This window comes from Natator depressus, chromosome 3, assembly GCF_965152275.1.
Source record: "Natator depressus isolate rNatDep1 chromosome 3, rNatDep2.hap1, whole genome shotgun sequence".
In the NCBI taxonomy this organism is placed as follows: domain Eukaryota; kingdom Metazoa; phylum Chordata; order Testudines; family Cheloniidae; genus Natator; species Natator depressus.
In genome coordinates this window covers 121,650,854-121,676,979 of record NC_134236.1, presented here as the reverse complement: position 1 = coordinate 121,676,979, position 26,126 = coordinate 121,650,854, and the positions used below count along the sequence as shown (strand labels likewise).

General features: G+C 39.4%; 1 protein-coding gene across 4 annotated transcripts in view; it reads right to left on the bottom strand.

Annotated features, from left to right (window-relative positions):
* Positions 1 to 26,126, bottom strand: part of MAP3K4 (mitogen-activated protein kinase kinase kinase 4) — a 144,452-nt gene that overhangs the window by 100,768 nt on the left and 17,558 nt on the right. For all 4 annotated transcript variants that reach the window (XM_074948723.1, XM_074948726.1, XM_074948725.1 and 1 more), the window contains exon 2: positions 9,343 to 9,533. In XM_074948723.1, coding sequence (XP_074804824.1) covers positions 9,343 to 9,533 — 191 coding nt within the window. The remainder of the gene's footprint in view (positions 1 to 9,342; positions 9,534 to 26,126) is intronic.

The window sequence follows — 26,126 nt, the reverse complement described above, 5'->3', positions numbered from 1 at the left end:
TATGTGTGGAGGTGCAGGAGTCAGGGCATGGGGTGTGGGGGGCTGGGTATGTGGAGGACTGCTGGAGTCAGGGCTGGGGTCGTGGGGGGTGCAGGGGTCAGGGCAGAGGGCTGAGGTGTGGGGGGAGGTGCAGGGGTCAAGGAAGAGGGCTGGGGGTGTGGGCTAGGGTCATGGGGGTGCTCCCAGCCCCCTGCCTAGAGCGGCACACAGCAGGGTGCTGGAGGAGATATGCCCTGATTCCAATCCCCTTCCCCAAGGCCCTGTCCCCACCTTGTCTCCGCCTCCTCCCCAGAGCAGCGAGCACGCTGCGGCTCCGCTTCTCCTTCCCTTGCAAGGCCATCAGCTGATCGGTGGCAGGGAGGGAGAGGAGGGGCAGGAATTCAGCATGCTGGGGGAAGAGGTGGGGGAGAGGGAACTTGCCTGCCCTGCAGCAGCAGCCAGCAGAACCAAGCTTCTTCACCCTGCCCCCTCCCCCCCGGGAGGGGGGTGGGTGCGGAGAAGAGCGGGCCGGGGCGGGCAGGATTTTTAATGGCACGCTGCTGCCTGCCGGGGTCCCAGCCCCGGCCCCGCTCAGCCCCCGCTCACACATGCCATAGGTTGCCGAACCCTGCTCTATCAAACACAGAAAGCTACCGCCCACCTTCTCATGCATACAAAGAAGCATGACCGTATCACCCCCTTCTTCAAAAAACTCATTCATATGAAGGATCTAAATTTAAAATGTCCCCTCCACTGTATAGATCTCTTCATGGATCCACTCCAATCTACTTATCAGAACCTGCTCTGACCATCCTACCTTTTCCTTACATCACCCACATATTCTCTGTCCCACTGCACAATCTCACCCCTTCTTTACCACAGCTTCTGCCACCAGGAATAGCCTTCTTGTGTATCTCAATTTCACAGACTCTCCAGCTCATTTTAAAAGTGAGCAGAAATTAATTTTTCTCTCTTTCTTGCCTCTAGCAGAAAGACTCTCTATTAATGCTAATAAATATTTAATTTGGTATTTATATGTAATGATGAAGCAGCATTTTTGGATGTAGTTTATATGACAGATGCTGGAAAATAGGCCTTACATAGAATAAAGTTGTGTTGTCTTGGTTACCAGATATTTTATCAACAAAACTTTGGCTTTGTCTATTTCCTTCCCTGGAAAATGTTGACATCTTTGGAATGGATGTAATTTGAAGACTTCAGTAGCTCAAACATAGGTCAGGGGTTTGTTACAGGAGTGGGTGGGTGAGATTCCGTGGCCTGCGTTGTGCAGGAGGTCAGACTAGACGATCATTATGGTCCCTTCTAACCTTAAAGTCTATGATTCTGTGAACTGCTGCTTGGTATGTAAATCATTCCTTCCTCTTTTTCTGCCTCTGCTCCCACACCCCGGCATTCTCCCACATCTGCCCTTTTTTGGGCGGGTGAGAAAGGGAAATAAGGAGACCCTACGCTATATGTCTATTCACATTCTTATATGTCCAGTATGTGGACACTGGCTTCTTAATTACAAATCATCTTTTTTACTGTAGTATCACTGAATTCTACTATAGTATTACTGAATTATTTTTTAGGCACTCATTATAAGGAATTCCAGCACGTGTACTTAATGATCAGATTGTTCAGCAACTGATATCTTCCTTTTTCCTTGTCCAACTATATAGAATTTAATTCTGAAGTGCAACATTAAACACTTTAAAAAAATCCACCAAAGATGCCTTTTGCCCCTGAACCTTAGTAAAATTTATTTTGGGAAGGGGAGCTTATTTCTTCATTGTCCAATTTGCTTTGTGCGTTTGACAGCATGTGTGTGTAGCCAGTTTCACAGATTCTTCTACATAGTCAGTCCACTATCCCTTTTTTCTGGGCAAGACTCACAGCAGCAGGGTAGAGAAAATACATTTAAAAAACAAAGAAAGCCATTGTAAAACCACAAAAGGCCTGGGGAACCTAATTGCAGATGTAGAACATGACATTACTTTCAACTTTTTTTTTTTAAATTGGACTAGATTTCAAGTTGATGTGTGGTTTTTATTTTAAAGGACAAGAGAAAAAGATAGCCCAGGTTTAAAAATGTTAGCATTTAATCAACCCCTATTAAGCTTTGACATTCACATCTCATTTAGGCGAGTTTACAGTTATTATTGTTTGGTCAGAGACAGATTTTTTCAAGGTTCAGTTTGGTTAACTGGGCAGTACAAAATTGGTTTACAGAAAATTGTGGAATGTAGCAAAAAAAAACTGAGGAAGATTGAAACTGCAGGAGACACAATTTGTTTAATTTCTGTAATTTTCTCCTGTGGTCAATATTAAAAAGTGCAATTCTACCCTCAAATGGAACTTCTAGGAAGAATGACAGGGCGGATAAAAATCAATGATTTTTTTTTAAAAAAAAAAATTGGATTTTTTTAATTTAAAATCGGATTTGTTTTTATAAAAATGCTTTTTGAGGAAAAAACCCTATCTAAAGATAGTTTTAATTAAGACACATTAAAGCTCAAAGATATCTCATCATGGAATAGGGTTTATAAATTCTAATTCTATAGTATGAGACAATATATTCATGTAATGTTTAAGAAAAGTTTTCTAAATAAATTCCAATAGTTCATGGATTAGGGACCCAATTTTATGGGGTTCCACAGGCTTCTGTATAGATTATTTAGGTTAATCTTCCTATCTACCCAATGCAACTCAGTGCTCCATCTAGAAGATACCATCAGAGATGCTTAGTTTTGCAGTTCTCAAACTGTGGATTTGTGTCTCCAGAGGTAACATGCTAACAGCAAAAATGTTTTTAAATAAATAAATTAATATATAGAGGTGAGAAATAACAGACCTCAACTCTACTGTCCCTCTGCAAAATTTGTGTACACAGAGTCAATCCCTTAGCTCTCTCTAAAAGTGCAAAGTTTCAAAAAGTTCAATGAATAGAAGATTGTTGGGGGCTGAATAGATCTGGACAAGGAGAAGAAGTCTGGAGATAAATGTGAGACGCGAGAGACATTTTTTTGTTAAAATATTATATGTTTGCTGTTCAGTACTTAACGTTGTTGTTTTAGTTAAATAAAACAATTTAAATGTCTGTCTGGTGATGTTCTCTTCCTAATACAGCATGGCAAGAAAATCCTCCAAATATTAATGATTAACCTGTTGAATTGGAGATAGTCCACCTCCCAATGACTTCATAAATATCAGCTTCACTTACCTTTGGTAAATGAAATAACCAATCATTAATTTTCTGATACAGCTGTAAAACTAATCAGAAAAAGTTTTCAAAATAAATCACTGTTTAAAAATGTATAGCGTGTACCTTCTAAAAATGAAACCTACATCTATCTCGAGTTGTGAAGAATATGTATGAAGGTTATAACAACCAACAAGAATCCACTTTTATGTAGAAAACCATGATTAAACTGAGTCTTCCTGACTAGTGATTTAAATCAAACCCACCCTGAAGAATGGCATCATGGGATTTCATGTTTGCTGTTGCTCCATGCATCCAATTTGCTCAGTTTGCAAATACATACATACATACATACATAGTTTTTCTAAGCACCAGTGTCACGGACTCACCCTGCTTTTACAGCCAAGCTGAGTTCTTCCTCTCTCACACACCACCGTAAGTTAAGGGTCTTCCAGGTCAAGCTATGACCTCAGTTACACTTGTCAACCGTACAGTTTTCAGTTCAGGCAGAGGGTTTCTCCATGTTACTTTCTGCACAGTCTCTGGGGATAATGCTCTGATAAGTATGTTCATTAAGGATGGGAGGATTTACTTTTAATAATAATCTACTGTCCAAGGCTAAAAACAGAATTGGCACCTGACCACTGTGTTAGCAGCCACAGCTTTTACAGTTACCCAAGTCCACGCACTAGTCCACCACAAACTCATTAGCTGGAGATATCTTTGGAACAGACCTGAATCAGCCATGGTCCAGAAGGTCAAGAATAAGTCATCATACCAGAACACCTTGATTCTAGTGAAGCAACTGGCAGCCAGTAAAGTACTAAGAACCATTGATGAAGCTTCCAAGTCCCTTCTAAGAGTGGCTATCTTCCTGTCCATGGAATCTTTTCAGAAAAAAAGTCTCCCTCAGCAAAATCATCATGTCCTTTGCCAGGGATATTACTGCTCTATCAGCATTAGGGAGGATAAAAAGAATGAGAGAAATGTAGAGCTGGAAGGCTCTCAGGTGGTCATAAAGTCCAGCCCCTTGTGCTGAGGCAGGACAACATATACCTAGACCAGTGTTTGTCCAACCTGTTCTTAAAAATCTCCAATTCTGGGGATTCCACAACTTCCCTTGGAAGCCCATTCCAGAGCTTAATTACCTTTGTAGTTAGAAAGTTTTTCTTAATATGTAACCTAAACCTCCCTTGCTGAAGATTAAGCCCATTATACTTCTTGTCCTACCTTCAGTGGACATGGAGAACAATTAATCACCATCCTCAACAGGCCTTAATATATTTGAAGACTATTATCCAGTCTCCTCTTGGTCTACTTTTTTCAAAAGACAGATACCGCCTCAGAGTTTGACAGCGAACAATGGATAAGTACTTCCTGAGTATGATCTTTCTACTATTTGTGCACCTACCTTATAGTAATTTCATCTATAACACATTTCCCTGGTTTGTTTATGAGAATGTCACATAGGACTGTGCCAAAGGCCATACTAAAATCAAGAGATATCACATCTACTGCTTCCCACATCCATTAAGCCAATCACCCTCTCAAAGAGAAAATTAGGTTGGTTTGGCATGATTTGTTCTTGATAAATCCATGTTGGCTATTCCTCTAGGTGCTTATAAATGAAAATCTGAAAATTTGTTCTGGTATCTTTCCAGGTACCAAAGTTAGACTAATTGGTCTTTGCATTGTAGGACCCTGACAAGTTTCAGAGATTCCCTACAAAACCTTCTACCTTTGTTGGGTATTTTCTATCATTCTTGAGTGATCTGTTCAAAGGAGGAATTAATGGGTATGGTAAATTACATTTTCAATTTTGAATAAAAGATCTCACTGGTTGCCCGCACCTCCTCTACATGGTTTCAAAAAGGTCTGGAAGCAAAATAACCTATGCTGTTTCTCTTGCTCCGAGTTATCATGGTCCAAATTTGAGAGTTCTCATTTTTGAGGCGAGAAGCTAGAGCGCATGGAAGCAGATAATGTCCTGAAGCACTGTGTCTTTTCTTGGGTTGGTTGTTTGTTTTGGTGGAGGGACGGACCAGCATCAAAAGGTCAGTTTCTTCTTATCTTTTGGGTCACAACTCACAAAGAAGTCATGAGCCCCACTTCTCATCATCATCCTCTAATATCCCTAGGGGAGCCCAGATTTTCCTATTCAGAAGGAGAGTCCTAAAGGATGTTAGATGCTTTACGAAGTGACTCAAAAACCCCTTAAAAAACAGGGCAGGGACCATGGAATTTTTTCCTTTGGAAAAGCAAGTCTGGGGCAGGGAATAAGAGGCATGTGGATATGACCTGAAGAGTCCTTGATTACTGAAGGAGGTTCAGTCTGGCTGGCTGAAGAGGATTAATCTGATCTTCTGGAGGTGTCTCCAGAAGAGCCCCAAGAGCTGTGGGGGAATGCAGAGATTCCAACAAACTGTCCAGACTCTAAATTCATTCCCCTGGTTAAACAAAGGTCCATGCCTGGGAACAACTGTAGCAGAGCTCCCTTTCTGTAGCTCCTGAGAGTTCTCTTGCCCTTCAGGCTCCCTGCATTTGGCCTGTTGCATCACAATGGAGGAGGGGAGAATAAATGGAGAGAATAAGATCATTGGGCAGTCCCATTTGGGAAACAAAGTTCCAGAAATTTCAGACCCCCTGAGGAGGGAGAGAGAGATGAGATGATTTTTTCTTGATGCAATCCCAAAATCAAGTACAAGAGATGAGATTTCAGTGGCTAAGTAAGGAGCACTGAACTGCCACTCTTTTTGCACCACCGGAGGCACAGAATCTGGCAAGGGTGTGGAAGGGGCACTGCTCAGCCCAGCCTTATGGACAAGTCTGAACTGCAGTCATCATTTGCTGGAAGAAAGGTACATTGCAGATGTTTCAGAGTGGGGGGAAGGTGAGGATCCAGAAACTAATTAAACCGGTAGAGTTTGTCATGTCATCTTTTTTGCTTCTGAATACACGGTAGTAAGAAATCCAGTGAGAGAGCGATTAAATAAACAAACACCGGTGACACCAATAACAGGCCTTGTTCTCAAAGCTTTGTTAATTCTCGGTTAACTGCAGGATAGAAGTAATTTCGTGTTAAAGTAAAATTTAATCAACTCAAGACAGCCAAATAAAATGCTTCATGATCTGTTTCAAAAACAGTTTGTTTGGTGCTTCATTTAAAGCAAATATTATACAAACTCAGCCTAACTAGAAAGCATTTGTTTTAGTTCAGAAATAAGGAGAGTAATTTCAGTTAGTTCTTTAGTGATAGAAGACTTTAACCCCTCCATCAACTTCCTCAGATTTCCTGCCTCAGCATATTATCTGTATATTCTATAACAAAAGGGAAAAAAGGCCTAATAAGTTTTAAAATATTAATACAACTAAAAATGTATTATTATATTCCAGTGAACTTACAATGTGCCAGACATCCCCCTGCCTTCCACAGACACACACGACAGATCTCACTCTACACAGCTTGAAGTCTATTGGCAGAACTTTACGAACACAGATAAAGTTAACCAACAAAAGAAAATTTGTCTTAATTGATATAATACTCCTCTCTCTCACAAAGATACAAACCCTCGGATATATACTCTCGGTATTTCAATTCCCTAAAATATACCAAAACTGCTATGAACTACAGCTGCAGTTACTCTGATTTATATTTTCTTAGTTCAGAGACTGAAGTTTTGTTACCATGGTATTAAAATCACATGAAGGCAAGAAAAGCTATTGATAAATTGCTACGTGCAAAATTAGACAGGCTTTAATATTTCACAAAAAAGAGTTTAAAAAGGCACAATTAAAACCTAGTAAAATGAGTTTAACAGCTCAAATGACTAAGCAGCTAACAACAGATACAGTGTGCCTTCTTTTTAAGTTCTACTGTAAAGAAAAGGTCTTTTGGGAATGATACTGTAAGGATGACCTTACACAGAAGATGCCTAAAATAGTGGGGAATCAAAACTTTTGGAACATGTTCAGTATAAATACTCCATTATCATGAATAGTTTCATTAGACAGCTCCACGCCCACAATTATTCAATGAATACTGTGTATATCTTTGATTCTGCTAAAGCATTTACTTTTTTTCTATACTATATTCTGGCAAAGCAATCCTTTTAGTAAACATACATTCAGTGTTAAGATTTCATATATACACTAAAAAAACTGCTTTAAAAACAAACGTCAGCTGGTGCAGTTGTGCCACCACTGTAACTTTACTAAACATCATTCTAAAATTTCTAAAAAACTGTAGGTATATTCTTTATGACAACAACAATGAACCAATCATTATTTTTAAAACAGCTTTAACAAAACTTTGCCACCAATATGAACAACATAAACTTAAAAAAAAAAAAAAAAAAAAAAAAGGTAAAGTGGCACTTTCGGTAGAGCAGGAGTTCTGATGCGGTTTTCTATCAGAAGTCTGACTACTAATGATACTTAACATGAGCAAAGAACACCATCAACTTAAAAATTCATACTTCCGGGTGAAAATGTTTACCTATTGTTGTCAGATAACATTACTTATGTATCTGTTGTTACCTAATATTATAAATGATTACGGGACATTGGGTTTTTTTTTTTTTTATCAGCTTGTTTATGCTGTGTCTTTGACAGCTCTTTCTATATAGTTAAGTTCACTGTATAGCCAGTCAATTTCTCCCAGTTTGTGTGGATCTTTCACACAGCAAAAAGGGGGAACAATTAAAGAAACACGATCGTGTAAATGTAAAACCACAGAATCTCAAGCATTTGAAAATATTTTTAATTCAATTTCTTAAACTGGCTAGAGTGAAGAGTGTCCCTTTAATAATTTTCTCACTTTAAAGATGAGTGTTTGTAAAGCACCTTTGAGATCCTTGAATGGAAGATGGTATAAAAGTGCAAAGTATAATGAGAAAAGCATGTCTGGCTGCCTGATATTATAAAATGCTATCAATTTAATATTACAGGCAACAACTTTGAAAATTATTACTATTCTGAACCCAGGTAATAGGATTCCATTCTCTTAAAATCGCTCAGTATATAGTAGTAAAAGAATCAGTAGATAAGAACAGTTCCAAGAAAGCCACTTCTGTTAATGACAGGTTTCAGAGTAGCAGCCGTGTTAGTCTGTACTCGCAAAAAGAAAAGGGGTACTTGTGGCACCTTAGAGACTAACCAATTTATTTGAGCATAAGCTTTCGTGAGCTACTGAATGCATCCAATGAAGTGAGCTGTAGCTCACGAAAGCTTATGCTCAAATAAATTGGTTAGTCTCTAAGGTGCCACAAGTACCCCTTTTCTTTTTACTTCTGTTAATGACACACTGGTATTCAGTGAGATCCTGCAAGCCAGTTTAAGGACCAGCAAGTCTAGAACCCAGGTCTGGAGAGCTCCCAGGAAGCACACAGCTCTATGCACACAGGTGAGAAGAGAACTGTTAAGTTCACTGAGAAAACTTGGACAAAAGTGACCAGCATTTCCTAATAATCAACTATTCTCATGTAGTCCATACCAATGGGAACTTCCATGATTCTGAACCCATGTTTCTCTGTGCAATACCCTCCCGGCAAATATGTGCAAACACCAAGTCTACTTGTAAAACTGATTTACAGTAAAAGGGGTGAGAGGAACCTAATAGAACAACAAATAGCAAAGAAACTGGTTGTTAGTCTCTGCCTAAAATTGCATTATATCATGCACAGAAAAAATGCTGTCCATCATTCACTGAAACTGTATAATAAGTTGAATAATTTTGCTCAAAATGCTTGCTTGCTTCCCAGTGTATTTTCCTATTCATTTTGTAACAATGGATGTACCTGTACGTACATTTACTAGTGTGGTTACCCAGTATCTATAGTTTGTTAATAGAATAAAAAATTAATAAAACTAAATGGTCCGTAACAAAAACTAAATGGTCTGTACAATTTACAAAAACTGCTTTTTTGATTGCTGACCACCAGAAGGTAAACAGGTCTGCCTGAAACTGAACTGCAATTGGGAATATACAATGGCTGCTATGATTTATTGCCCAATGTACATTAAATAGAAAGGGGGAATTACTGCAAATCTAGATTTCTCTATAAAAAGGACCTATGAAAGTTCAGAGACTACTGAATGCTTACAAAAAAATATCATATACTACTACTTTTAAATTACAGATTTTTTTTAAAAAAGTCACACACCTTTTAAAGTGGAGCGGCTAGTAGATTTCCCAAGGTTATTTTTCTGGTGCTTTGTTGACATACGTTTCATCTGTCGGGGTGTGCTAGGAGGAGAGGTCCCATAGAAAATGTCAGCACTGGCTTCATCTGATAATTCCTCAGGTTCAGATTCAGAAATCTTGCAAGCAACATCCTCTGACTTGCACTCTTGTCTGAACAAGGGAAAAGAAAGTCAGAATAGGGAGTTAAAAAAAATTAGCTAATTACTTTAGAAAGCCCACCCATTAATATGTCACCTCCCCATATCTGTACTTTCCTGCCGCTCCCATGTAACAACTCTTTTTACCAGCAAACTTGCTGGTAAACACAGCAAGTTTCCTTTCACCTTCCACTAATGCACAGTTTTGTTACCATCCTTTGTGCAGTGTATATGTAGTACTTGTCATACATGTCAATATGAAAACTTTTACTGGAAATAACAAAAGTTACCATATAGGTCTACTATACAGGTAAGAGAACTAGGCATTTTAAAAAAATGTGTGTAAGAAAAAATTGTCAGAAACCAAAAATCAAATAAGGGATGGATGATTTTAAGCAAGGCTCAAAAAACGTACTGAACTACTAAACACTACCACAGTTAAATTGGTCACTGGCCAACTCCAGTCCTCCACTACACTTTGATACTCTACTACCTCTCAGAGGCATTGCCTAAGTCCATCAAGGGAAGCACTCCACTCTGTCCAGTACACTCACATCAGGGAGAGGGAAGTTCAGTGCCTATTCCATCAATTTCAATATAAAATAAGTTTCTTCTTGGCCCAGTCTCTTGTTTCCTCCTTGTAGCATGAAAATAGTTTTTTTCATAGCAGGTTTTATTTTGCTTGTTAACAGGTTTTTTTGTTTGTTTGTTTGTTTAAGTCTACCTTGATTTTTAGGGATAGCTTCATATATTATACACATCTTCCCAGCTCTTGAAGTATTACTTGTATGTATATATATATTACACATATACACACACACAAACACATTAAAATGAACTAAGATGACAAGCACAAGCTCTTCACAGAAGGAGCTGTCTTTTCTCTAACCCAATCCTGTAAACTTAGACATATGCTTAGCTTTACCTCTGTGAGCAGCCCTATTGATTTCAATGGAACTACTTATGGGAGTAAATTAAACACATGCATGTTTGCTGGATCATGGCCCACGTTTATCTAGAGCACAGCACAATGTGGTCCCAATCCCAATTGGTCTTTGGGGGCTTCCATAATATAAATATTACAATAGGTGAAACAAGTAACACTGCCTGTAGTTAATGGTTCCTGACACTTTTGATTATAAAATACCCCATTTTCAGTTGCTTACAATTTTGCCAAATTTCATAGATCCAAAGGCCAAAAGGAACCACTGTGATCATCTAGTCTGACCTGCTGTACAAAGCGGGCCATAGAACCTCCCCAACATAATTCCTAGAGCATAACTTTTAGAAAAATTTCCAATCTTGATTTAAAAATTGTCACTGATGGAGAATCCCACACAACCCTTGGTAAGCTGTTCCACTGGTTAATTATTTTCACCTTTAAAAATTCAGACCTTATTTCCAGTCTGAATTTGCCTAGCTTCTACTTATGCCCATTGAATCATGTTATGCCTTTCTCTGCTAGACTGAAGAGCCCATTATTAAATATCTCTTTCCCACACAGGTACTTACAAACTACTCAAATCACCCCTTAATCTTCTCACTGTTAAGCTAAATAGATTGAGCTTCTCCTTGAGTCTATCACTGTAAGGCATGTTTTCTAATCCTTCTGTCATTCTCGTGACTCTTCTCTGAACCTTCTCCCAACTTATCAACACCCTTCTTGAATTGTGGGCACCACTACCAGACACAGTATTCCAGAAGAGGTCACACCTGTGCCAAATACAGAGGTAAAATAACCTTTCTACGCTTACTCAAGATACCTGTTTATGCATCCCAAGGATTCATTAGCCCTTTTGGCCACAGTGTTGTACTGTGAGTTGTTGTGACTACTGGGCCTACAAAGCGTATCCTTATTGTGAGCTCAAATGTAAAAAAAATATGTGAATGTTCATAAGATGTTACAATAACGAGGGAAAATAGGTCAAGCTGTTTACAATGCTGAATGCAATAACAAGCGCAAGAGAACCAGACACAAATTTTGGATTAGTCTAAAACAGAGGTTCTCAAACTGTGGTCCGCGGACCACCTGTGATCTGCAAGCTCCATTCAGGTGGTCTGCAGATAGTTCTCCCTGAGGTGCACGCCTGGGCAACCGCACACAAGAGAATGAAGGACCACCCACCTAATTAGTGGAGCCACGCACTAACTAATCTCCTAATTAGAGGAGATCCCCCCTCCTTCCCAGCTCCAACTCGGGGGCTCCCGCAGCAGGGGAAAGACCCCCCTCCTTCCCAGCCCCAGCTCAGGGGCTGCCGTGGCAGGGAAGAGAGGGCACATCCATTGCACTAGAAAGGTAAGACTACTGATATTAAAATATGAGTTGTGTGCTTTTATTTGTAGAACAAAAAACGATTATTATTACAGGTTTTTTTATAGAGCACTTTTCTCCAAAGTTCTTTACAATAGTTAGCTAATGGTACAAACAACATTTGGAAAGATCATTAAGTGGTCCCCCAAGACCCTCATCAATTTTCAAGTAGTCCGCAAAACCAAAAAGTTTGAGAACCACTAGTCTAAACCAAAAAGGCCAAATGGATATAATCTGAGGACTGTTCAAATCATGCTTGGTAAAAAACAGAAGATGTGGAACCAGAAGTTAATAGACCAAAATTGGTGTGATAGATATTACTCCCAGTTGGTGGACAAAATAATGGGGGGGGTGGGGAGGGGTTGAACTATGCTGCCTACTTTTTCCCTTTTGGGGTTTCTTAAAGAGAGACTTTGAAAAGAGATCCATTCAGTTCAGCTCTCTCTCTCTCATCTCCTGTCCCAACTTGCATCCCAGCTCACCTTATCTCATCTCATCTTTCCCTAGCTCATCCCCATACCTGCCAGCACTACAACTCTTCTCGCTCATCTTGACTCATCTAAAGGACTTTCTTTCTGAGAAGGAGGATTGTCTTGCTCCTGTTTAAGGAACTTTGTTTTCACCTGGGAACACTGAAAGTCATCACATTATCATGACATCCAGTCCTTAGCCCACCAATGGGGATACCTAATTAGCAGCACTGCAAAGGCACACAATATCCGGTATTGCATTTCCCTTCCCTTGTTTTATTTTCTGCTCCACTATTCCTTTCCTTCTATACTGTCTCACTCGCTTGGCTTTTCATCCAATCCTCAAGTCACCTATACTGCTATCATTCAAACCTGCCTTGTCTAAAGAGTAAGCTCCAACCAGATGACAGCCCTGACTAGTTCGTAATTAACCAACATTCAAGCAGCAGGTGTCATGGTTTACTTGCCAGCCAAACCATCCACTCGTAACTAACTACCCAGTAGTGCAATGTTCCAAAAAACATCACCCAAAGCCATATTTTACCCATCTTTTCTATCCTGTCTCTCGTCCAACTTGCATCTGTCTGTTTATGAACAGGATAAGTGAATGCCCTTCTCATCAGGACAGAGAGTAAAATTAACCTCCTCCTTCTCAATAAAGAAAGGTTGTTCAGAAAATAAGAGACTGGTATTTTGACTCCAAAAGGAAAAAGAGACTCTGATAGAGTCTTGCTGTCCATTTTGTACAATCACTCAACCACAGTTTCAATACACATGCTTATTTTAACTTCTTGTGTTTAACTAATAAACTTTCAATTTGTATGAATGTTTTTGCGTGTTTGCCAAGTAATGAAGGGCTCTGTTTAAAAATAACCCCAAACCTATCTATCACCGTTTAGTGTTGAGACAGTGAGAGAGTTTATAAACACCCTAAACTCTTTGTGCCTTTGGGATCAATATCTATAGAACAGAGTTCATGTTCAGCTGATTATCCATCTCCTCCACCCCACTCATTTTCAGAGTCACTGCTTCCCAAGATAGAGTCCCCCTTCATGTAAGCACGCCCTACATTCTTTGTTCCTAGATGGATACATTTAGCCACATTAAAACCCAGTTTACCAAATCTTCCAGATCCCTCTGAATCAATGACCTGCCTTCATTACTTACAACTCCCACAATTTTTGTGTCATCTGCTAACTTTATCAGTGATGATCTTATGTTTTCTTCCAGGTCATTATTTAAAATGTTAAATAGTGTAGGGCCAAGAAAAAGACCCCCACTAGAAACACTTTTAATCCATTTAATCTGTGCCATGTTAATTTTATTTTTCTAGTTTTGTTTTGTTTTATTTTATGATGCGGTACCAACACAAATGCCTTACAGAAGTAGAAGTATATCACATCAATACTATTACCTTAATCTACCAAACTTGTAATCTCGTCTTTAAAAGGTATAAAACCTATACATATTAAGTGTTAAAGTTGAAATTTCTCATGATAGTTATTCAATTTCTATTTATCTTCAGAAATCTATCTATTCATTGAATGATGCAAGGGTCCTGTAGAAAACAAAAACACTAAGTGAGCACGTAATAAGATTATCAATTTATACACACAAGGAGGCCAAATGAAGGTTGCACAGGGAACCTTAATTCTGGCAATACCTAAATTCTGAGAGCTTGACTTTGCAACCTTAAAACTTTCTTTGAATGTATCTTAGTTGGCTATAACTGTTGTTATATGCCTAACATCGCTCTGATCACTGAGCTTCACTATTTTATCCATATCCCCCGACCCTCTATGTTTTGCCTTTAAAATAAGAAGTTTGAGGCAATGATTGTTTCTTATATTTATATACAGCTAGCAACATGCTATTTCTCTTATAACTGGGAACTTTGAGTACTACCATAATGACAATATTAATATGCTTTCATGTATATGTTCTACTATAAAAACAGAAATAAGGCCATTTATTTCAACAGCAGCATGCAAATTCTGCAGAAATAGATTTGAAAATAAGCATGATTCCTAACACTGAATCGCATGGCTAGCAAACAGACAATTAAACATGAAGAAGTCAACAGATCAGATCATTTTCATATGATGATAGACTCTCAATACTGCATAAATCATAAAGCAATCTAAAGCTGAAGGTGAAATCAAGCGATATTTTCAAGAGAGGAGACATCAATCTTGTGGCAGTATTTGAATACACCTATAACAAACAATGAAGTGCCTGATTTTCAGCTCAGCCTCAATGCAGACTAGTTTGGCACAAATAGATGTCAATGTGCCTACTCTGCAACAGCAAGTTTGTTAGTTAAAATGACAATTACTAATACTTAAGGGCACAACCATTTGCAGATGCAAAAAAGGAAACTGCTTTTTAAAATCAAGTCCTACACAAGGTGAACAAAAATGATAAAAAAATTAAATGATTTTTCAAATATAAATGATTTTTATTTAAATATATATTTTAGTAACATTGCTAGTTCTTTACTTTCTTCCCATTTTATAGTCTTAAATTTCTGAAGTGGATGTTTTATACTTCTTTATTAGAATCCTAATTATTAGAAGGATTTTAGATTTTACATAGAGATTTTTTCTACTAACAAATTTCATACTTAAAATGATCATCTATGCTGAAAAAGACCAATTCAGGGCTTCTTTAAAACTGTTACTGCAAGACCACCACAAACTCAAACCATTAAATCCATCTGCAAATAGACCATGCTATATCTGTAACTTACACTACATTCTGATATATTGAACTATCACAAGTCAAGAAAGCTTCAATCAGGCTATGTCCCTACAATCTATATCCTTCCATCAGAATCAGCAGTTTGAAATCAGTAGGACTCACGCACCTAAATCATTTAGTGCTTTTGAAAAATCCCACCCTTCAGTGCCTAAAAATATGCTAAGGAGGCTAACTTCAGGCTATTTTTGAATTTTTTTCCTTTGTGTATTAAAAATGTTCAAATTAACTTTGCTAACCTACTAAAAAAAAAATCTAAACAACATTTGATTGTTCATACAGAAGCAATTTGGTTTTGAAGTGACAAGGAGTATATGCCACTAAGAAAAGTTTAATAATATGTTTAGCCTTTGAAACTGCAAACATTTATGCACATGCTTACCTTTAAACACAAATAATCCCAATGAAGTCAATGGAATTATTCATGCGAGTAAGCTTACTTACCTATTTAAGTGCAGCATTAGGGCTATAGTTTAACATTTTGGTTTTTGTCTACAGCAATTTTGTAAAATTCAAATAAAATATCCTACAAGTAGTCGCACTGAAATACTAGGTTTGTTTATAAAATAGTCTAGTTCATTACACATCTACAATTGCAATAGCACAAATTATCAAATAATTTAAGCCTCAATCTTATTTATATCAACTTTTTTTTTAAAAGTTATTTAATCATTATTTAAAATTTGCTTCACCATGGCTCTACATCTACAATAATTTCATCCAAATGTTTACTGCTGCAATGCCATCACTCACTATACTGTTGGATTTGGACTAGCCTAAACAATATCTCAAACTTAATTATAACGATGTGATACTTGTGTGCTTCAACCAAAACACGAATCCATAAAATATCATTTACAGTTATATATAATGTGATTACTAACTAAAGTTTCATTTTTACACTATCAATAAATTTGAAACAGCAATTTCACTGTTCGGTACACAGTCCATTTGATAAAATGTGCAAAAATTTCATTTGTCACAAGGCATTATAGAGTTTTTAAAAAGCAATATAATGAAAAAGTTATAATTTATCAGCTCAATAGGACTACTCATGTGGGTAAAGTAACTCAAGTGTGTAAGTGTTTAGTGGATTGGGTGCCAAATGCCCCCTCATCTAACAAGGGAGGGGAGGCTGCAAGGGAAAAAAATAAAAGTAAATTTTACTCTAGAACAGAAGAGAGTTTCACATAGTAGGACACTGATTTCCATAATCTACATTATATGTAAAGAGACTCCTACAATTGCTAGGAAAATATACAGGTATTTTCCTACTTCCAAAATTTCAACTGTTTTGAACATACCTCAAAATCTGACTGTGGCCTAATAGAAACAGATAGTAGAGCAAGTGCTTTCTTTATACACGTCTGAAAGCAAAAAAACAAAACAAAACCAGTTTTTTTTAAGTCACCATCTGTCAGGTTAACGAGGAAGAGTGGAACAATGCTCTCTTCTACCATGACAGGGTCAGATGTGAAGCAATAATGTGGAATGCAAAATATACTTACACTTCAATGAGGACTGCCATGAAAAAATAAAAGATGTCTAAAGAAATGAACTAGTAATTGTTCCATGAGAGGAAAAGGCATTCAACATGTTAATTTCACTGCATTTAAAACTGTGTATGATAAAATAAGAGTCCCAGAAAAAGAAAAAAATTGATTATATCCTCACTCCAAGGATCTGAAGTATTCCCCACCCCCCCTCACATTCCACTCACTCCACCAGGGAAAGATTTTAACTAAAGTTTGTGTGAATATGAACCCTATTCCTGTGCACGGGCCAGATGCTTTTGTTTGCTTGTAACCTTTAAGCTGAACCCCCAAAAAAGCTATTTTGGGTGCTTAATTTTTGTAATAGTTTCTTTTAAGATCTAGCAAAAAACCTAAATTCCAGTTGTATTTTTTCCCTTTTTGTTTTTAATAAAATTAATCTTTTTTAACAACAAGATTGGATTTTTGGTGTCCTAAGAGGTTTGTGCATGTTGTTTGATTAGCGGATAGCCACAGCTAAACTCCAAGAGTCCCATGTTCTCTGGGAATCAGGTCCCTTGCGTTTGCAGATGATCCAGGTGGGATCCCCAACATGTGCCTGATGTGTTCATAATTAATTACTGTCAGGTAGGTAACAGAGAATAGTACCTCTTCCATGCATATTTCTGAGTTACATTTACCATCTCAGTTCTGTGATGATGCAAGGTGCAACCACAAGCTCCTTGTCCATCTGATGGTTAGGTGGGGAACAGTCTGCCCTAAGCCAGAGTTGGAGCAGGCACAGGTGAAGTCTGGCAATTGGCATCACATATTTGCATGCCAACATATGGCCTAGCAGACCCAGACACATCCATAGTGGCATAGTGAGATTTGATTCTACCCCAACACTAGCAATAGCATTGACAGGAACCTGTCTTCAGGAAGGTATTCCCTTGCAGAACTGGAGTTGATCAGGGGTCCTATGAACTCTTTCATTTGTGACAGGCTAAGAGATGATTTTTCATAGCTCACTCACAGGCCTAGCTGAGAGAAAAGAGAAAAGGCGCATTCTAGGCTTGTTGCAATCTCCAGGTAAGGACAGACACGAATGACCTGTCTTCCTAGGTGTGTTACCACTATTGCTAGGCTCATTGTGATGATTCTTCGTGCCACAGAGGATCTGAATGGCAGTACATTGTATTGGTGATGGTTGGGCCCGCACTGTGAATCTTAGGACCTTCTTGTGGTGAGACAGATCGTTACACCAAAGTACGCATCCTGTAAGACAACAACTGCGAACCAGTCTTGAGCTGGAGAAATGGGATGAAGATAAGTGTTGCCTGAATTTGAATATCCTGAATTTGAATATATATTTGTTCAATCTCCTCAGGTCTAGGATAAGATGAAGACCAACTTTCTTCTTTGTGATATTGGTACTGGAAGTCTCTTGCCCTGTACTCCAGCGGCACCTCTTCTACAGCTTCTAGACTAAGCAATGAGGCCACTTTTGTTTGTAAGAGGCTCTTGTGAGAAGGGTCCCCTAAGCACAGTGGGGGGAAGACGGTAGGTAGGCAGGCAGGAGAGCATAGAATGTATACAGTAGCCTTGGGCATGATGTCTAATGCCCATTTTTCCACTGTGACAGTAACTCAGGCCACATGGAAAGGGATAAAACAGTTCCTGAAGGGAAGGGAGCAGGCTTCAAAACAGCTCCAGTATGACTTTCTACACTCCCATCAAATCTGTTGCCTTGGGGTGGCCAGACTGGAGAGGGAAGATGGGAATCCCCTGGAGTACCTGGGTTTGCTTCTTTATTGGCACTCCGGCTGTCTGTCCCAGGAGCAGAATAGCACACTCCTGCATGACAGGGGTTGCACATGACTGGGGTTCAACTTTGCTGGTTGAACTGGGACTGGATTTGTATAGATTTCTGTAGATCATTTACGTCTACATTGCCACACTTAGTCTATCCTCTGGTTAAAGAGCTATGTTCCTTTAACAGGCAGGTCTTCTATCATGGCCTATACTTCGTGTGGTATGTCTGATCATTTCTCTCCCCCACCACTTTTAAGAAACATCCTTAGTTCATAGAATCATAGAATATCAGGGTTGGAAGGGACCTCAGGAGGTCATCTAGTCCAACCCCCTGCTCAAAGCAGGACCAAGCCCCAATTAAATCATCCCAGCCAGGGCTTTGTCAAGCCTGACCTTAAAAACTTCTAAGGAAGGAGATTCTACCACCTCCCTAGGTAACGCATTCCAGTGTTTCACCACCCTCCTAGTGAAAAAGTTTTTTCTAATATCCAACCTAAACCTCCCCCACTGCAACTTGAGACCATTACTCCTTGTCCTGTCATCTTCTACCACTGAGAATAGTCTAGAACCATCCTCTTTGGAACCACCTCTCAGGTAGTTGAAAGCAGCTATCAAATCCCCCCTCATTCTTCTCTTCTGCAGACTAAACAATCCCAGTTCCCTCAGCCTCTCCTCATAAGTCATGTGTTCCAGACCCCTAATCATTTTTGTTGCCCTTCGCTGGACTCTCTCCAATTTATCCACATCCTTCTTGTAGTGCGGGGCCCAAAACTGGACACAGTACTCCAGATGAGGCCTCACCAATGTCGAATAGAGGGGAATGATCACGTCCCTCGATCTGCTGGCAATGGCCTTACTTATACATCCCAAAATGCCATTGGCCTTCTTGGCAACAAGGGCACACTGCTGACTCATATCCAGCTTCTCGTCCACTGTAACCCCTAGGTCCTTTTCCGCAGAACTGCTGCCTAGCCATTCGGTCCCTAGTCTGTAGCTGTGCATTGGGTTCTTCCGTCCTAAGTGCAGGACCCTGCACTTATCCTTATTGAACCTCATCAGGTTTCTTTTGGCCCAATCCTCCAATTTGTCTAGGTCCCTCTGTATCCTATCTCTGCCCTCCAATGTATCTACCACTCCTCCCAGTTTAGTATCATCCGCAAATTTGCTAAGAGTGCAATCCACACCATCCTCCAGATCATTTATGAAGATATTGAACAAAACCGGCCCCAGGACCGACTCCTGGGGCACTCCACTTGACACCGGCTGCCAACTAGACATGGAGCCATTGATCACTACCCGTTGAGCCCGACAATCTAGCCAACTTTCTACCCACCTTATACTACATTCATCCAGCCCATACTTCTTTAACTTGCTGGCAAGAATACTGTGGGAGACCGTGTCAAAAGCTTTGCTAAAGTCAAGAAACAATACATCCACTGCTTTCCCTTCATCCACAGAATCACTAATCTCATCATAGAAGGCGATTAGATTAGTCAGGCATGACCTTCCCTTGGTGAATCCATGCTGACTGTTCCTGATCACTTTACTCTCGTGTAAGTGCTTCAGGATTGATTCCTTGAGGACCTGCTCCATGATTTTTCCGGGGACTGAGGTGAGGCTGACTGGCCTGTAGTTCCCAGGATCCTCCTTCTTCCCTTTTTTAAAGATTGGCACTACATTAGCCTTTTTCCAGTCATCCGGGACTTCCCCCGTTCGCCACAAGTTTTCAAAGATAATGGCCAATGGCTCTGCAATCACATCCGCCAATTCCTTTAGCACTCTCGGGTGCAACTCGTCCGGCCCCATGGACTTGTGCACGTCCAGCTTTTCTAAATAGTCCCTAACCACCTCTTTCTCCACAGAGGGCTGGCCATCTACTCCCCATGTTGCGATGCCCAGCGCAGCAGTCTGGGAGCTGTCCTTGTTAGTGAAGACAGAGGCAAAAAAAGCATTGAGCACATTAGCTTTTTCCACATCCTCTGTCACTAGGTTGCCTCCCTCATTCAGTAAGGGGCCCACACTTTCCTTGGCTTTCTTCTTGTTGCCAACATACCTGAAGAAACCCTTCTTGTTACTCTTGACATTTCTTGCTAGCTGCAGCTCCAGGTGCGATTTGGCCCTCCTGATTTCATTCCTACATGCCCGAGCAATATTTTTATACTCTTCCCTGGTCATATGTCCAACCTTCCACTTCTTGTAAGCTTCTTTTTTATGTTTAAGATCCGCTAGGATTTCACCATTAAGCCAAGCTGGTCGCCTGCCATATTTACTATTCTTTCGACTCATCGGGATGGTTTGTCCCTGTAACCTCAACAGAGATTCCTTGAAATACAGCCAGCTCTCCTGGACTCCTTTCCCCTTCATGTTAGTCCCCCAGGGGATCCTACCCATCCCCTCCCTGAGGGAGTCGAAGTCTGCTTTCCTGAAGTCCAGGGTCCGTATCCTGCTGCTTACCTTTCTTCCCTGTGTCAGGATCCTGAACTCGACCATCTCATGGTCACTGCCTCCCAGATTCCCATCCACTTTTGCTTCCCCCACTAATTCTTCCCTGTTTGTGAGCAGCAGGTCAAGAAAAGCTCCCCCCCTAGTTGGCTCGTCTAGCACTTGCACCAGGAAATTGTCCCCTACGCTTTCCAAAAACTTCCTGGATTGTCTATGCACCGCTGTATTGCTCTCCCAGCAAATATCAGGAAAATTAAAGTCACCCATGAGAACCAGGGCGTGCGATCTAGTAGCTTCTGCGAGTTGCCGGAAGAAAGCCTCATCCGCCTCATCCCCCTGATCCGGTGGTCTATAGCAGACTCCCACCACTATATCACTCTTGTTATGTGAAGACAAGTTTTCTTCACCAATTTGAATAGAAAAGAACCAGTTTAAGGTCTCTGAAGAGAGTAACCGGTCAGACGCTGACAGAGGGTCCTGGCCGCTAAGCCCTTGCACAGGAGCATGAAGTAGCACAGAAAGCATCTGTGACCCCAACAGACACTTATTAAAAAAACCTGAGGCACATGTACACCTACAGCAGGATCCACACAGTAAAATAATGATTGACCTACTCAGAGTGGTTGTGAAAGAGTTGTGATAACTTGAGCTGTAGCCAATATTCCCCTCACAGGATAGCCAACTCAAATTAAAAGCAATGTAAGACGTGTGTGTCGATGGGGCTCAAGTTAAGGGCAACACTCGAGTCATAACTCAAATTAATTCTGCAGCGAAGACAAGCCCTTAGTTGTGCCAGTGCAAGCCTCACTATGCACGAGTGCATTCTGCCTACTTTAAGGATTTGAACAGGGTAACTGCATCAATTTAGTTACACTGGCGCACATTTCTCTAACCTAGACAAGTCCCAAGAGCCTTCAGATAAACTCTCACAGCAAGACTCCTGCTTAAAAGAAACAGTTACCATTATAACAGAACATTGACATATGGTCAATGTGCTGTTTATAAAATGAATGGCTCTGTTACATTTAACACTTAAGAAGGCCAAGGGTGCTAAACATGAAGCTTGCGGATTCATAAAATGACCCCTGGCAAAGATGATCTAAACTGATCAACTGTCATTTGCTAGGAAAAACTGTAGGTTTCCACAGCTGGTGAAGACCAACAATAAACATTTTCTATAAATCATCAAGAAGGATTCAAGTATCAGTACAAGAAAATGTTACAGTACAGTACATATATATAATTTTTCAAAAGTATATAAATTATAAACAGACTAGATGTTGCCATTTGGTGTTAATTTTTGGTGCCCCTGATATACCTGCAGGAGTCAAATTATCCGGTGACAGCCAACTGTAGTATTCAGCAATGTGCAGTTGTATCACTTATCTTTATTCCTCTCTCTATATATACTTTCAAGAACCTGAGAAGTTAAGGGATCTAACATAAAATTTTATAATTCATTATCACTGAAAAAAGTCAAATATTTTCAATGTTTTGATTTCACATATTTTTGGGGACAAATACAGGTAGAAACACTGATGGTAAAGTTAAAACCTTATTTAGATATTATAGCAAATGCAGTACACCTCCCTTACACTTCTCCTCTCCAATTATTTCCAGCTCATGTTTGAATGGACATTTTAATGAAGGGATGTTCCTTTTTAAAGTTTATCTTTACAAAAGATTTTCTTTCTTCTCATTAAAAAAATAAAATACTATCCTCATAGGGCTCTTGTTCCACCGCCCATATGAAAACCATGGGATCTGGCTCTTGAAAATGTATCAGTAGGACACTACATGCTTCTGTTACTTCCTACTAAGAAAATTCATGACTGATGAACCAAAAGTGGATCATCAATCTAATGGAGGATGGTAAAGGTGCTTTAAAAATCACCTTTTATAAAACAGTCTGATTTTCTTTTCTTAATTTTAAATGGTAATTAGATTAAAGCACCATATGTCTATTTAGGGCAATCCAATGGCCATTTCCATTGGAAGAAGAGTGGCAGCTGCATCGTAAAAACTTTTATATGACAAAAGCTGAACCTTGGGGCATTAATGAAGCTAGTGGAAAATTCTATAACTCACTTATGATGGTATTAGGGAATTCAGGCCTTTGTGTAGACTAAAAGATACTTTTTGAAATGGATAAAAGGCTTTGGAATCACAAAATTTATGTGATTTATGTAGCTTTTGAGAAATAATGTGTTCCGCCTTGGTGGCTAGAATATACCTTGACATCATATACTATTTATTTTCTGGAAAAATCATGGATTATTTATTGTGCGATTAAAAAGGGGAAAGTCCCATTTTTTTTTTCAAACCCTCCTGAAACGTTAGCAATGCTCTTGATCTTTGCATCCCAATCCCCAAATCTGAACTACTCTCTAGAGTAAAATTGATAAGAAACATTGTCCATAAAAGCTGAAGGCAGTTGCTGTATAAATTGAAAGAGGTGTGAAAGCTATGTACTCCCTACTTTCCTCCTAAGTAATATTTGGCATCAGTTTTTTTTCTGTAAGCCTACCACCAGTATATTTTAGCCTCTTTAGTAGCTGTTCATTTTATCACACCCTTTATTTCCCTAGTTGGCTTAATCTTTGATTTTGTTTATTTTAAAAAAAATTCTAATGCATGCTGTGCAATATCTGGCCTTGCACTTGTTCAACATATTCACTTTCACACTAATTTCCTACAGTTCTCCCTCCCTTAATCATTGTATTCGTTGACTCCATAACTGTCTTCTGTTCAACATACTACTGCTCTGAAGACACTACACAAGGGTTAAAACAGCTGTAACTTCACCTTCTGTTTTCCACAGTTCAAATGATTAACACTTCAATTTTGTAGCCTCATTAAAATATGTCACTAACCTCTCCATACAGCTAAGCTTCCACTGATCCTGGTTTTTGTTGTTGTTCTGTTTTTTCCTCTCTATCCTCTCAAATACTCAAGTCAAGTCCTTTTCGTTGTTACATTATGCGTGTTCTTTGACCAACAGATAATCACCGTGGATTTGGGCAAAGACTAAGTTGTGGTTGCTTAGGATAGCTGAAAAGGGGTAGCATAGGTGGCCCTACAATTGGAACTGAGTAAGGATCTGCTGAGTAAGCTGTTCCTGTTTTCGCATACTCACTCAAACTGCAAAAGAAAGTCTCTGAACAAAATATTAAGTTAACAATTTCTGTGACAGGTTTTCTTCTTGTTGGTAGGAAAAACACTACAGAAACAAGCGGCTGACAATATTTATCTTACATAACAAATATACAAGAGTATAAGCTATTTAAAGAGAAAAACTAGTGTCCTACTTAAATGGTGTTTCACAAAAACAGAAATTATAACAAGATAAACATTTAGCATGTACATTAGATCAGGTTTTTGTCAGCCAGTGCTTGCCAACCTGTAGCAATGCACATCTCCTCAGAAGTGGCACAAAAGCCTGCAAGCAATCACAGTAACAGAGATCAACTGTTTAAACTTTAGGTGCAGAATAATAAATTCAGATCTGGTGACTGTACTATAGCAGACTATACTACAGTAGCTAGAGTAATCATCCACGAAAACAGTCACTGAGATGTGCATTCCACACACTGCTGTTGTAAATAGCTTCTTGAAGTTTCAAAAACATTACACAAAGTGGACAATAGAGACCTCGGTATAGAAGCAGCATTGAGAGAACAATGTAAAAAAATCTCAAGGAAAAAAGTACAAACAACTCTCTGGAGACCTTCGGTAAAAAGCAACGAACAAATCTTTAACTCTTTTTTTTTAGATGCTGGAATTTTATGAAATGGCAGCAATACACTCAATTATTTGGTATGAAGAGAAAAATAGATTGTAAGCCCCCTCAGGCAAGGGCCTTCTTTTTGTTCTGTGTTTGTACGGCACCTAGAACAACAAGGTCCTAGTCTATGATTGGGGACCCTACCACTATGCTAATACAAATAAATAATAATATTATATACTATGCAACTTGCAAACTGCACGCTCATGAAAAGATAGTGGCCTGAGTAACAAAAAATATGCAAAGTTTGCGACAGCCCTGTACATCCCAGGGATAAATTTCTACTACTGCCTCCTATGCAAAACTGCAGCATGTCCTTTTAGGGTATTACAATAGGCTATTCAATATTTCCTAATAAAGATTCTCATTCATGAAGGATCCAAACATAAATACAAAATAAAGTTACTATGCCTTCTGTATCCAGCATTTCTGAGCAGTTTGTATGTGAAAACCTAGGACACTAATATTTTCCACATTAGAAACACATACCTCTGAGGCCAAGAAAAATACAGAGATCATGACAAATCTGTGACACAATTTGCATTAAAGAAGCCAATAACATGCTCAATTAGGAGGTAAATACTATTACCTCTTATCAAGCATATTTTCAAGCATTTTAAAGCCTTATTAAGCATATTAAAACTATTTTCTACCTGCATACAATTGCGAGGAGATATAATGAAGCAGTGAACATTGTTTCATCATCATCCTTGTTAAATCACCACCAGAGACCAAGTGTTACAATGGTCCTCTTGGAAGTTTTTCTTGTCCTGCCTAGAGTCTGTAAAAAGGAGTCAGAGAATGAAGGGTGGAAATGAGCAAATTTGTTTGAGAGAGGAAAAAGAAAAAAAGTGTCATGAGCAGACTAAGGATTGGAGCTCAAGGTAAATCCCTGCAGCAGAAAACATTCCTGGCTTCTTCTTCTTTTTAAGGCAAAGGGAAGGGACAGGAAGGACTCTGACAACTGAAATCTCATGTTTTGGAATAAGGGCCTGAGAGAAACGTCCACTACTCATCTTTCCTCACAAGAGCTAGTGAGAACTGGAGCACTGAGAACCATCTATGTCCCAACTTCAGCACAGAAAGCCCACTACTGAGTTGAGTTGAAGGGGAGAAATAGGGCTGCAGGACTGAGTGATGTGATGCTCCAGGTTTCCAGGACTGGAAGATCTTCTAATCACTACTCTGTCCCTGTGAGGAGAAGAGAGGTTGGAACAATAAAGCTGTAAAGCCACCTGAAGCAACGTTTGTCCTGGAGCACAGAGAGAGGGCTGCTGAAGCATGGCAGCCATGGAAGCATGGCTCAGAATATCTTGCAGGATGTACATCCACCAATAGCACAAATAATTCTTACAGAATTACGCTAATGCAGTAAAGGAGGCAGAAAGTGTCTTCTACTCTTCTGCCATCAATGCAGCAGAATCACAGCAGACAGAGCTATTCTGCACAGTAAACCAAGTAATCAACTAAGACCTTGGACGCTGACCAGACTGCACTATCCATCTCAATTCCCATGACAGAGTTCAGTCTCGTCACACTTGCAGAAACTCAAGTA